This window comes from Chlamydotis macqueenii, chromosome 3, assembly GCF_036417535.1.
Source record: "Chlamydotis macqueenii isolate bChlMac1 chromosome 3, bChlMac1.mat, whole genome shotgun sequence".
Taxonomy (NCBI): domain Eukaryota; kingdom Metazoa; phylum Chordata; class Aves; order Otidiformes; family Otididae; genus Chlamydotis; species Chlamydotis macqueenii.
In genome coordinates, this window is record NC_141558.1 from 25287886 (window position 1) to 25300638 (window position 12753).

At 44.5% G+C, this 12753-nt stretch overlaps 1 protein-coding gene across 4 annotated transcripts in view; it reads left to right on the forward strand.

Annotated features, from left to right (window-relative positions):
- The first annotated feature begins 1010 nt into the window (after positions 1-1010).
- MCPH1 (microcephalin 1) overlaps positions 1011-12753 on the forward strand; it is a 134084-nt gene continuing 122341 nt past the window's right edge. For all 4 annotated transcript variants that reach the window (XR_015258073.1, XM_086743983.1, XM_086743984.1 and 1 more), the window contains exons 1-3: positions 1011-1127; positions 2595-2686; positions 4778-4896. Coding sequence is in view for 3 of the 4 variants with exons in the window: in XM_086743983.1 (XP_086600109.1) it covers positions 1109-1127; positions 2595-2686; positions 4778-4896 (230 nt within the window). In the remaining variant the exon portion in view is untranslated. The remainder of the gene's footprint in view (positions 1128-2594; positions 2687-4777; positions 4897-12753) is intronic.

The window sequence follows — 12753 nt, forward strand, 5'->3', positions numbered from 1 at the left end:
TGACACGCTCATGATTTTAGAGACCTCTAGCACATCCACCTTCCGCCATTCCTTTTCCGGGCTGATGAGTCTCTGTTTAAATAGCTACTTCACATATGGAAATCATGCGGTACCCTATTGTTTTTCCATTTCTACTGCATTATTTTTCAGACAAAGAAACGAAGATTGCACACTGAATATTTCAGAACAGGGCCAATTTATTCAAACATATAGCAATGCCTGTGCTTCCGAGCTGTGCGAGTTGCATAATAAACCTGTGCAGCAACATTTTCCTTTAAAAAAGATGTGCTCCTTCTTTCTCTCTGTAAATCTCCTTATACTTACTAATTCCATTATTTTATTATAAATTTTACCAGTTTTTCCTGGGGAAGACACCAGGTTTTCTCTGTCTTAACTTCCCTCTGCTATCACACTTCCTACACTCCAGCCTTCCAGCACCAAAGCCACTTCATGTAGGGGTGAGCTATGTTAGGCGTGAACTATAGTTAACAGTACAGTTGCCATCAAGTAATTTTGGATGCTCTGGTAAATATTGCCAGTAGGCGCCTATTTTCTAGTTCCCATGTTGTGGGCCTTCTCTGTTTTCACTTCAGATGCTCCAGTTTCAGGCACCAGAGAGTTCTGCGGACACTGGTTCTCTTCCTATAAAGCAGAATTCTTCAGAGACCTCCCTATGGCTCTGAGGACTCCCCATGGCAAACATACACACAGCAAATTAACTTATTGTTTGGCTTTTCAAAACAGTTTTCAGCAGCATTCGGCTACCTATTTTTAAAAAAGGACTTCAGGACGCCAGAACTACTTGGCACCCCTGACCTCTACAGCCACGACGCTGGCACGACACCGCCCCTCCGGCCGGGCCGGGCCGGGCCCTGCCCGCAGACTCTCCCTCACCCGGCAGAGCCGCCCAACGGCCACAACGGCCACAACGGCCACAACGGCCACAGCGCCCGCTCGCTCCCGCCGCAGGCGGCCAGTCACACCGCGCAGGCGCGGCGGGGGCCCGGCAGGGGCCCGGCACGGCACGCAGTGCGCAGGCCCGGCGGCGGTGCGCGGAGGCGGGTTTGAACCGTGGCGGGTACCGGGGCCTGTCGGTGCTGCACCGCTAATGGAGCCCGTCCTGAAAGGTACCGCGCTGTGCGGGGGTAGGGCTGGCGGTCGGGCCGCATTTCTCCCGCTGCGGCTGAGGGGAGCTGCCGGGCTGGAGCGGGCCGGTTTTACAGCGCTTCTCCTGCACCCCTTCTTGCGGCCCTTTCCCGGTGCTTCCCGGCAGGGCTGCCACCGGGCCTGGCGGGTGAGGGGCCGTTGTGGGAGCTCCGGCTGTCGGTGGCCGCTCGCCTTTTTTTCCCGCCCGGCCCTCTTCCCGGGTACGGCCCAGCGCCGAGCCTGGGATGGGATACAGCCCTTGGGGCGGGGTCAGCCGTCAGCTCGACCTCTTGGCGTGGCTCCCCCCGCGGGTGGGAAGCCCTCCCGTGGGCGCAGGAGCGGGGCGAGACAGAGTGGGGTTCGCCGCGGAGCTGCTCTGGCTCATCGAGAATCCGCCCGAAAGCGGCGGCAGGGCCTGGTGGCCGCGCCGGCCCCGGCGGGACAGGGGTTCGGGCGGGCAGGGCTGGAAGCCTCCCTCAGACAGGGGCAGGGGCGGCTCCCGTTACGGCACTGGCTGGCGCTGCTGCCGCCCCCACCTCCGCCCCCACGCGTGGGTGCCCGCACGGCTCTTCCTGTCATAGTCAGTCATAGCTTCATACTCTCTGGTTTCTTCTCCAGCTTTCTAAATTTCTGCCTTGCTAGGTTGCCCTCTGATGTTTATTTTCCCCACTGCCATTGCCTTCTCTGAGACCTTCTAGCATAAGTTGCCCTTTACAAGAACTGAGGTCTACTCAGAGCTCTTCTCGTTCAAAAAAGCTACAAATCCTTCCTCATTTTCTTTTCCACCAACTGTACAAAAACTACAGTGCTTGTCTTCTGTTGGAGTATATTTGACTAGCTCAAATGGGCTAATATTGTAAAATACACCGTTGATCCTACTGCAGGTACATGCAGCTTTGAAGTTCTTAGTTTGACCTTCACTGAAATGATCTAACCTGTTTTTCTAGAGTTATAACTATGAAGGTTCTAAGATATTTGATGTAAGTAGAAGGTATTGTTTTCTTGAATGTGAGTGCAATATTTTTTACAATGGAGCAATCAAGAAAAAAAGCAACTCTGGCAAAAGCTGCCCTGGTCCAGTACTAGAGTGAACATAATTAAAAGCCCATTGAAGTAGACTTCTCTTAAGTTCCCATGTATATTTGAAGTCATAGTACTGATAATAAAAGTACTTGTTAAGCTGGTAGTGTGTTTTAAATAGATAAGTGAAAAGTTGTGTAACTAGTGTCAAACTTCTAAGTTTGTTCCACTACAACTATTTGGGGGGACAAAAATACTCTAAAGAGAACCTGCTGCTGTTAATATCTAATACTCAGTTTATTAAAAGCTATACTTGCTACTGATTACAATAGGTATAAAAGCAAAATTTTGTTTGAAAGGCAGTTTAACCAGTCTTACCATAGTATATACTTAATTAGCTGTTTGTTGTTTTCTCTCTTCTGATCCAGGTGTTTCCGCATTTGTAGAAGTTTGGTCATCTAACAGAACAGAAAATTACTCAAAAACCTTTGAACAGCAACTTCTTGATATGGGAGCAAAAGTAAGGAAAATATTTTGAAATAAATACAATAAGAAGGCTCTTAATTATAAACCAACTTGCTTGTTCTGCTTGTCGTGTATTTCTTCATAGCACAAGTTTTGAAAGTGCAGGAAAGAATATAATCACAGATCTGAGAATAAACGAATTCACTGTAAAAGTCTTATCAGTGACAGATGAGAAATGCATTTAAAGCCTCTATATGTATAAACCTCTCTGTATATTAATATCATAACATGCATTTGTTGTGAAGAATTTGGCTTGCCACATACTGTGGGCAAACCAAATCTAAGTGTTGAAAACCTGTGGTTTACAAATATGTACCTTATGTTGTTTTGTTTTCTCTAACTTGTAGGCAGCTGCTCTTTTGTTACTACAATATTTTCTAACCCAAGTAACATGACATTTTATTCTTGTAGGTGCAAAATATGTTTAAGTACCAGCTGAAAAATTTCAGTCAAAGACCAAAGTCAAACGGGCATCTTCCCTTCTTGGACATTATAAACAGTTAACAGAGACTTTTACAGACTACATCATGCTATAAATAACACTTGTGTGAACTCCTCGTGCTTTTTAAGTGGGCGTATGTAGGTGTGTCTTTGTAGTTTAGGAGTTTTTGCTAATCTTCCCAAAGCCTCTCTTTCTATATGAATTTAGCTGAGATAGCACAACAAAACAGTAGAATAACTATTTTTTACTATAAAAGAAAATACAGCTCTCAAATAATTTAAGTAAGAAATATTTCTTGTTCTTTTGTGCTGTACTATCAGATCTATGGAATTCTGATGATGTTAGGTTTTTCTCGCAGAAAATATGACAAAGCATAAGACTTCAAAATTCCTCAAGTTGATCAAAAAGTAGCTGGATATTGTGAAACATATAGGCAGATGATACAGATGAGCCTATTTAGCAGATCTCTATGACTGAAAAGGGGTGGTTCTGCCCCCTCACTATTCCAGATACTTCCTTGCCTTTTATTGGGCTGAGCACAATAGTAAACTGACTTGGCTCAATCTGTCAGGAAATAAAATTCTAAATTAGTTTTTCACTAGATTGTTGATTTGGACATGTCCAGCTAAGGTCAGCTGAGCAGCAGAGGATGACCAGGGTAAGGGAGGAGACAAGAGAGGTGAGAGGGAGGTGTAAGGTGCTGTCCTCCATAATTTGGAGGCAGAGCGACATCAAGCACCTGTCTTCTTAGGATAAGGGCTGCAAGCTGGATACTAGCATCAGTGAATAAGCAATTTCATCTGGAGTCATAACTTATTCTGAAAGAGATTAACTGGTCCTGTATACTTAGATACTTAAATATCATGGGTTTTTATCTTCTGAGAAGCAATAAAATCAGCTTGCCACCAGAAATTTTTGGAAATCTGAATAGTTTTCTTAAAGCCAAATATAGATCCAACCTATTGGGAGCCAAACATGGTGATGCAATTGAGAACGCAACAGAAAGCTACACAGCTATTTTTGTTTGGCTGTGCTGAGAAGATACTGCTGTAAAACAGGAATTGTATTCATCTCACCATGTCAGCAATCACAACTGATTGAACAATTTTATGCATAGGACATTTAGTCTTCACAAAAGGCAACTTTGGTCTTCAGTCTTCCTTCGAAACTAAAAGTTATCTTTATTGATTAGAATTAATTTAAAGAATGAGGCTAGCTGTGCTCTTTAAGCCTGTGAGTTCTTTGCTGAATAAAAAATGTAATTTGGCATTTCTTTGGATAGTGGCAACTACTTTCTGTTCTGGCTGTTGCATAAGAAATGATGTTGGGCTACATAAATAAAACTGTTGTAAGACTAGTGATACAGCTAGAGTAGGGAGATGAAACTGGTAACCTAGAGAAAATAAATTTGAAAACAAAAGGCTACTCTAGCCCTCTAGCATGCATTGCAGTGGCTTGACTAATGAGACTTTGAGTTTTGATTGCTTGAAGCTTATTGCGAAAATGAGAAGGGTTAAAAGAGCCCTTGACATAATGTTCGAAGTAGGTTTTTACGCTGATGGTTTATACATTAAAAACAGTCTAGTTTCATTAGCATTTTCTAATTAGCAGGCTTAAGGGTGAGATCTCTGTGTGCTTCTGCAGGTTTCAAAAACTTTGGACAAGCATGTGACCCACATAGTCTTCAAAGATGGACGTTTTGCTACCTGGAGAAAAGCACAGAAGATGGATGTAAAAATAGTTTCTGTACTCTGGGTAGAGAAGTGAGTACTCGTGAATATAAAGGATATGACCTATTCCAGAGATAATGGATTCCAGTATTGTTTTATTAAACTTAAGTACAGTACCTGTTCTTTTAATGTACTTGAAATAGTAATAAATCTATGAGTAAATTATAACTTTCCTATGACATTGTTTCTGTTATTAAGCATGTTACTTGCCTGAAAAGGTAAAGTGTTAATGCTTGAAAAATGAATGTGTTGAAGCAGTTCTGTAGGATATTTGTTAACCATTCATTGTTCCACTCCTTTGCTCTCAGATGGCACGTGTAGGTAGTGAAGACCAGATATTTATGTTGAATATAATTCTTCTATTTTCATATGAAAAAGTACATTTCATCAGGGACATTGTACTGTTTCTCTGCTTAACTCCTGTAAACAGAGTATCTCCTAGCAAGAAAGAAAAAAATCCATATGTAGTCTGGCATTTAAGACATTTGACAGGTTCAGAACACCACTGCTTGAAGATTCTCAACTAACATATGGATAAATAGATAAATTGCTCTGATGATGGAAATTAAAATATAAGTAAAGAGGCTCTTTCCTATATTAGTTGTAATAAGTATGGAGTGATAGAAGTCTGCCAAATGCAAAAGTGAAAAAAAAAAAAAGGGGAGGGAGGCAAAACTGAGCTTTGCAGCCACTTAAATGTAGACCATATAACGGCAAAACTTGTGATGCAAGTCTGTTAGCCAATAAACAAGTTCCTAGAGTTCTGCAGAAGCAGCAGGATTTTTTTTTTTTTTTTTAAGAGTGTCAGATATAGAAGTTACAGCTGCACAACCCAGCCAGCTTTAACACCGGGGAAGAAATACCTTAAGTTCTCAGAAACTAAGATGATGCAAAATTTTATGTATGTGAATATATCTTTCTGAGACCTGGTGCTATCTGAGTGTGTGAAAATTATCATAATTTCAGTAGGAATTTTTGGTTATAAAATTAAATATGCTCTTCAGATGCTCTGAGTGTATAAATACAGAATTTCAAATATTAATCACAGGAGCTATAAACTATTTGAGGACTTGAGTGTGCTTATAGTAAAAAAGGATCCCAGAAAAGGATCCTTAAGGAAGCCTACAGAGAGTAGAAGCAAGGACAGGTAGCCTGGAAAGATTACAGAGAGATTGTTTGAGCGGCAGGAATCAGGTTAGGAAGGCTAAAGCCCTGTCAGAATTATATCTGACCAGGGGTGTCAAGGACAACAAGAGAAGCTTCTTTAGGTACGTCAGGGATAAAAAAAAAAAAAACAGGGAGAATGTGGGCCCTCTACAGAAGGAAACAGAAGACCTGGTTACTTGCGACATGGAGAAGGCTGGGGTACTCGACAACTTTTTTGCCTCAATCTTAGCCAGCAAGGGGTCTAGCCGCATCACCCAAGTTGCAGAAGGCAAAAGCAGGGACTGGGAGAATGAAGAACCACCCACTGTAGGAGAAGATCAGGTTTGAGACCATGTAAGGAACCTGAAGGTGCACAAGTCCATGGGATGCAATCCCAAGTCCAATGAGATGCATCAGTTGGTCCTGAGTGAACTGGCGGATGAAGTTGCCAAGCCACCATCCATCAGATTTGAGAAGTCATGGCAGTCTGGTGAGATTCCTGCTGACTGGAAAAGGATTAACATAATGCTCACTTTTAATCAGGGAAATAAGGAAGAACTACAGGCCAGTCAGTCTTACCTCTGTGCCTGGCAAGGTCATCAAGCAGATCCTGCTGGAAACTATGCACATGGAAAACAAGGAGGTGATTGGTGACAGCCAAGATTATTTCACTAAGGGCAGATAGTGCCTGGCAAATTTGGTGGCCTTCTACAACAGTGTTACAGAGTTGGTGGATAAGGGAAGAACAACTGATCTCGACTTGTGCAAAGCATTTGACACTGGCCCACACAACATCCTTCTCGCTAAAGTGGAGAGACATGGATTTGATGGGTGGACCATTCAGTGGATAAGGAATTGACTGGATGGCTGCACCCAAAGAGTTGCAATCAATGGCTTGATGTCCCAGTGCAGAACAATGACAAGTGGTGCTCCTCAGAGGTCTGTATTGGGCCCGGCCCTGTTTAACATCTTTCTCGGTGACATGGACAGTGGGAACAGGTGCACCCTCAGCAAATTTGCCAATGACACCAAGCTGTGTGGTGCAGTCAACACACTGGAGGGAAGGGATGCCATCCAGAGCATGGCTGGAGACGTGGGCCCGTGCAAACATCATGAAGTTCAACAAGGCCAAGTGCAAGGTCCTGCACATGGGACGGGGCAATCCGAGGCACAAATACAGGCTGAGCAGAGAATGGATTGAGAGCAGCCCTGAGTAGAAGGACTTGGGAGTGATGGTGGATGAGAAGCTCAACATGAGCTGACAATGTGTACTTGCAGCCCAGAAAGCCAACTGTATCTGGGGCTGCATCAAAAGAAGCGTGGCCAGCAGGTCGAGGGAGGTGATTCTCCCCCTCTGCTCTGGTGAGACTCCACCTGGAGTAATCCGTCCAGCTCTAGAGCTCCCAACATAAGAAGGATGTGGACTAGTTGGAGAGGGTCCAGAGGAGGGCCACGAAGATGATCAGAGGGCTGGAGCACCTCTCCTATGAGGACAGGCTGAGAGAGTTGGGGCTGTTCAGCCTGGAGAAGAGGAGGCTTCAGGGAGACCTTATAGCAGTCTTCCAGTACCTAAAGGGGACTTATAGGAAAGATGGGGAGAAACTCTTTAACAGGGCCTGTTGTGACAGGACGAGTGGTAATGGTTTTAAACTGGAAGGAGGTAGATTCAGACTTGATAAAAGGAAGAAATTTATCAGAATGAGGGTGGTGGAACTCTGGAACAGGTTGCCTAGAGAGGTGGTGGATGCCCCATCCCTGGAAACATTCAAGGCCAGGTTGGACGGGGATCTGAGCAACCTGATATAGTTGAAGATGTCCCTGCTCCTTGCCAGGGGATTGGACTAGGTGACCTTTAAAGGTCCCTTCCAACTCAAATTGTTCTGTGGTTCTGAAAGTCCAAGTGAGTAGCACCTGCAGTGGAACAAGAATGACAGCACCTTACGGGGAGAGTCTAGGATGTGTCATACAGAAATTCTGTCTCTGTAGTAGCAGTTCCACCACAAGTGTCTCCTCTGCAATACTGGAATCTGAGTGGATGATTACTGTAGAAAGCTGGGTATGTGATACTGTAGGGAAGAGCATGAAGCTTTGAGATCCAGGTGCCTCAAGAAACCTGAACTGTTGCTGGATACCAGCAACAAAAGAAAAGACAAGAGAAAGGGATCTGGAGGGAAAACGTGAACTGTTTGGTAGGGAAGAGAAGTCTAGCATCTTCCTGATATTTTTTGAAGTGTTCCTAGTATCATGCCCTGCACATGGCAAGGTCTTGGTATATAGCTTAGAAGATGAGGTTCGTTGCAACCATCGGAATCATCTGAAATAGAGGTGTATTTTATTGTGGAGGACCCAAGCTGTGAATTATGATGGAACTTCTCTGTAATCTTTTTCTTCTGCCTTTTAGTTTAAAGTTAATGCCAAAAAGTACCCAAGAATGTACACCTTGGATGGATGTATACTCTAGGGAGAATTCATAGGAGTATCATATCTTTGAGCAAAGTATAGGTCACGAGCAGTAGAAGCTTACATAAGAGCTAGTGATGAATGGTCTCACTAGTCATAGCATTACTCAGGTGAGGCACAGAAAATACAAAATTAAAATGAGTCTGTGCAAGCATACATGCTAAAATTTTGTGTAATAATATGAGGAAACTGGAGTGCCTAACTTTAAATTATATGCGTAGTGTATCAATAACTCAGAGATTTGGTAGACAGAAGACAGACTGTTGAGCCCTGGGACAATGTAAACAGGAAGGACTGAATAGTATATGCTGCTCAAGTAGTGGTCCTTCAGGAATGGAAGCTTAGTTTGAACATGATAACTGTGTAAGCAAATAATGCAGGAGTTTGTATGAGTTGAAGTTTTAGCGTTATTAAAAAAAAGATGGCTCTCTTCAATAGCAAGTGGAACGTTCTCAGGATGGTCAGAAATGCTGTGAATTGTCATTTCAGGAAATGTGACAGTAAGGAGCACCTTTCTAGTGTAGACTGGGGATTGAATGACTCCTGTTGGAGTGCAGTGTGAAGCAAAGTATTTTAATTATTTCTTGGTCTTAATTGGTTTGTGGATGATTGTTCAAATTATTTCAGATAACCTTCTTGTAAGTATGGCCACAGTATAAAATGAGTGTTCATACCGGAACACCAAAACCCAAGTAGTTCTGTGACAGTGCTCAAATTTAAAAAGGAGTCTACTTAAAATGGACAAAGTTCTGTTGAGAAGAAGCTAAGACAGTGAAAGGAATAAAATTCTTACTAGTGTCAAGGAGACTATCTAAAGCATAAGTCCTCTTAAGCATATCAGAAGGATGGTGATCATCACATTGTGTGAGGGGAAAATTAAGATTTTGGGACTTAAAGTAAATGTTTTCATAGCATTGTCAGCTCAGCAGTAGTCAAAAATCAAACAAAATAGAACATAAAACCTCATGTATTGGAATGCCAGCATTTTGTCATAGTCACATGTGGAATGTTACCAGAGCATGGCAAGGGGCTGACAAATATGTATGACTGAAGTGATAAAATAGTTTTCCTATAAGATGTGATTGAAGAAACAAGAATGCTTCAACCAGGAAAAGAAGTGAGAGCAGAGGGAGAGAGACTCTTGTAAACACAAACATTCATATGGAGAGACTGAATAGGGAATGAATGTGTATTTCCCTTTCCAGTAGAAAATTTGGAAAGCATCACATGAATATGTCTGGAGGCAGATTCAGAGAAAACAGTAAGTGATGACTTAGCAAAACATAGTTAGGCTGTAGAACTCCTTGTTGCATAGTGAGCAAAGATTTACATGGGTATTGTAGTTTAGGCCTGCTTGGGACCAAGCTATACAGTCTCTCACTCACTCCCCCTAGCTTCCAGTGGGACAAGGAGGAAAACTAGTAAAGAAAAGAAGGCAAAACCTGTGGGTTGAGATTGAAAAAAAAAAAAATAAGAGAATAACAGAAGAAAACAAAACAGAGATGGAAAACAAACGAAACCAAATAACAGAAAGTACTGGGGCACACAGTTTACAGTACAATAGCTCACAGCAGATCTTGATACCCAGCTTCCTCTCAAGTAGCAGGATACTTCCCTCAGCACCCTCCTCACTGATATACTGAGCATGGTGTCACATGGGATGGAATGGCCCTTTGGCTAATTTGGTTAAACTACCCCAGCTGTTGGCTAATCAGTAACCTATCCCAGCTGTGTCCCCCAGCCACAGGGGCCACCAGCTCCAGTTCCTCTCCAAGCTCAAGTGAAAATTAACTCTATACTAGCCAGAACCAGGAAAATGGGTTTAAAAAATGATGAAGTAATTAAACATTTAGTTTTATCAAAAACCAAATACAGTATTGCATCTGATCATGTCTAAACCAGTAAGCTGTGGAACATAGCAAAGTAAAGTAGGAACCTTTATCTGTGTTTTCATGTTTTTGCATGCTTTTAGGAATCTTGATATTGAAAACAGGATGCTGCAGTATATGATATTTAATCTGGATGCTACTTAGAATCATAGAATCATAGAATCACATGGTTGGATGGGACCTATAAGATCATCTGGTCCAACCGTCTTCCCACTACCATTGCTGCCACAGGTACTAAACCATATCTTGTAGCTTCTCATCAAGCCGCCTCTTGAACACTGCCAGGGACGGCGACTCCACCACCTCCTTGGGCAGGCCATTCCAGTGCCTGACCACTCTTTGGGAGAAAAAGTTTTTCCTCACGTCCAATCTAAACCTCCTCTGGTACAACTTGTGGCCATTTCCTCGTGTCCTGCTTGTTGCCTGGGAGAAGAGGCCAAACCCCTGCTCATCACAACCTGCCTTCAGGAAGCTATAGAGTACAATGAGATCTCCCCTGAGCCTCCTCTTCTCCAGACTAAACAATCCCAACTCTCTCAGCCGCTCCTCCTAAGGCCTGTGCTCCAGACCCCTCACCAGCTTCGTTGCCCTTCTCTGGACACGTTCCAGGGCTTCAATGTCTTTCTTGTAGTGAGGGGCCCAAAACTGAACACAATACTTGAGGTGCAGCCTCACCAGTGCCGAATACAGGGGGATGATTACCTCCCTGCTCCTGCTGGCCACACTATTTCTAATGCAGGCCAGGATGCCGTTGGCCCTCTTGGCCACCTGGGCACACTGTCGGCTTATGTTCAGCTGAGCATCAACCAACACCCCCAGGTCCCTTTCCTCTTCACAGTCCTCCAGCCACTCAGCTCCGAGCCTATAGCGCTGCATGGGGTTATTGTGGCCAATTTGCAGGACCCAACACTTGGCCTTGTTGAACCTCATCCCATTCAGCTCAGCCCAGCGATCCAGCCTATCCAGATCCCTCTGACTTGGTGTCATCTGCAAACTTACTGAGGGTACGCTCAATCCCCTCGTCTAGGTCATCAGTAAAGATATTGAATAAGATGGGCCCAAGTACCGACCCCTGGGGGACACCACTTCTAACAGGCTGCCAGCTGGACTTGACTCCATTAACTACTACCCGCTGGGCACGGCTCCCTAGCCAGTTCTTTATCCAAAGAAGGGTATACCTACTCAGTCCACGGGCAGCCAGTTTCGCTAGGAGAATACTGTGAGAGACCGTGTCAAAGGCTTTGCTGAAGTCCAGGTAGACCACATCAACAGCCTTTCCCTCATCCACCAGTCTGGTCACCCAGTCATAAAAGGAAATGAGGTTGGTCAAGCACGACCTGCCTTTCGTGAACCCGTGCTGGCTGGGCCTGATCCCCTGGATGCCACGCATATGCCGAGTCATCTCACCCAAGATGATTTGCTCCATAACTTTCCCGGGTACTGAGGTCAGGCTGACAGGCCTGTAGTTCCCCGGATCCTCCTTACGGCCCTTCTTGCAGATGGGAGTCACATCGGCAAGCCTCCAATCCTTTGGGACCTCCCCAGATAACCAGGAGCGCTGGTGGATGGCCGAGAGCGGCTTGGCAATCACCCCCACCAACTCCCTTAGCACCCTAGGATGGAGCCCGTCCGGTCCCATGGACTTGTGGCAGTCCAGATGGAGGAGGAGCTCTCTAACTGTCTCCACCTGTACCACAGGGGGTGTATTCGGCCTGGCATCCCAGACTTCCAGAGTAGGGCGTAAAGTGCCCTGAGGATAACTGATCTGCCTATTAAAGGCAGAAGTAAAGAAGGCGTTGAGGACCTCAGCCTTCTCCTTATCCTCAGTGGTCACATTCCCCGCTGCATCAAGTAAAGGGTGTAAATTCTCCTTGTTTCTTCTCTTACCGCTGATATATTTGTAAAAGGATTTCTTGTTCTCTTTTACTGCAGTGGCCAATCTGAGTCCATGGTGAGCTTTTGCCTTCCTAACTTCCTCCCTGCATACCTTAGAAACTTCTTTGTAATCTCCCCAAGTAGCCTGTCCCTTCTTCCAGAGGACATAGACTTTCTTTTTCTTCCGGAGCCTCAATAATAGTTCCTGGTTCATCCACACCGGTCTTCTTCCCCTACGGCTCGCCTTACGGCATTCAGGAACAGCCTGTTCTTGTGCCTTTAAGATCTCCATCTTGAGGAGCGTCCAGGCTTCCTGGACCCCTTTACCCTTAAGGAGTGACTCCCAAGGGACCCTCGCAACAAGCGTCCTGAACAAGTCAAAGTCCACCCTCTTGAAGTTCAGGATAGCCGTTCTGCTAGTCATCCTTCTGACATCTCCAAGAATAGAGAATTCTACAATTTCATGGTCACTCTGCCCAAGACAGTGCCCAACCTTCACGTCTCCCACCAGTCCTTCTCT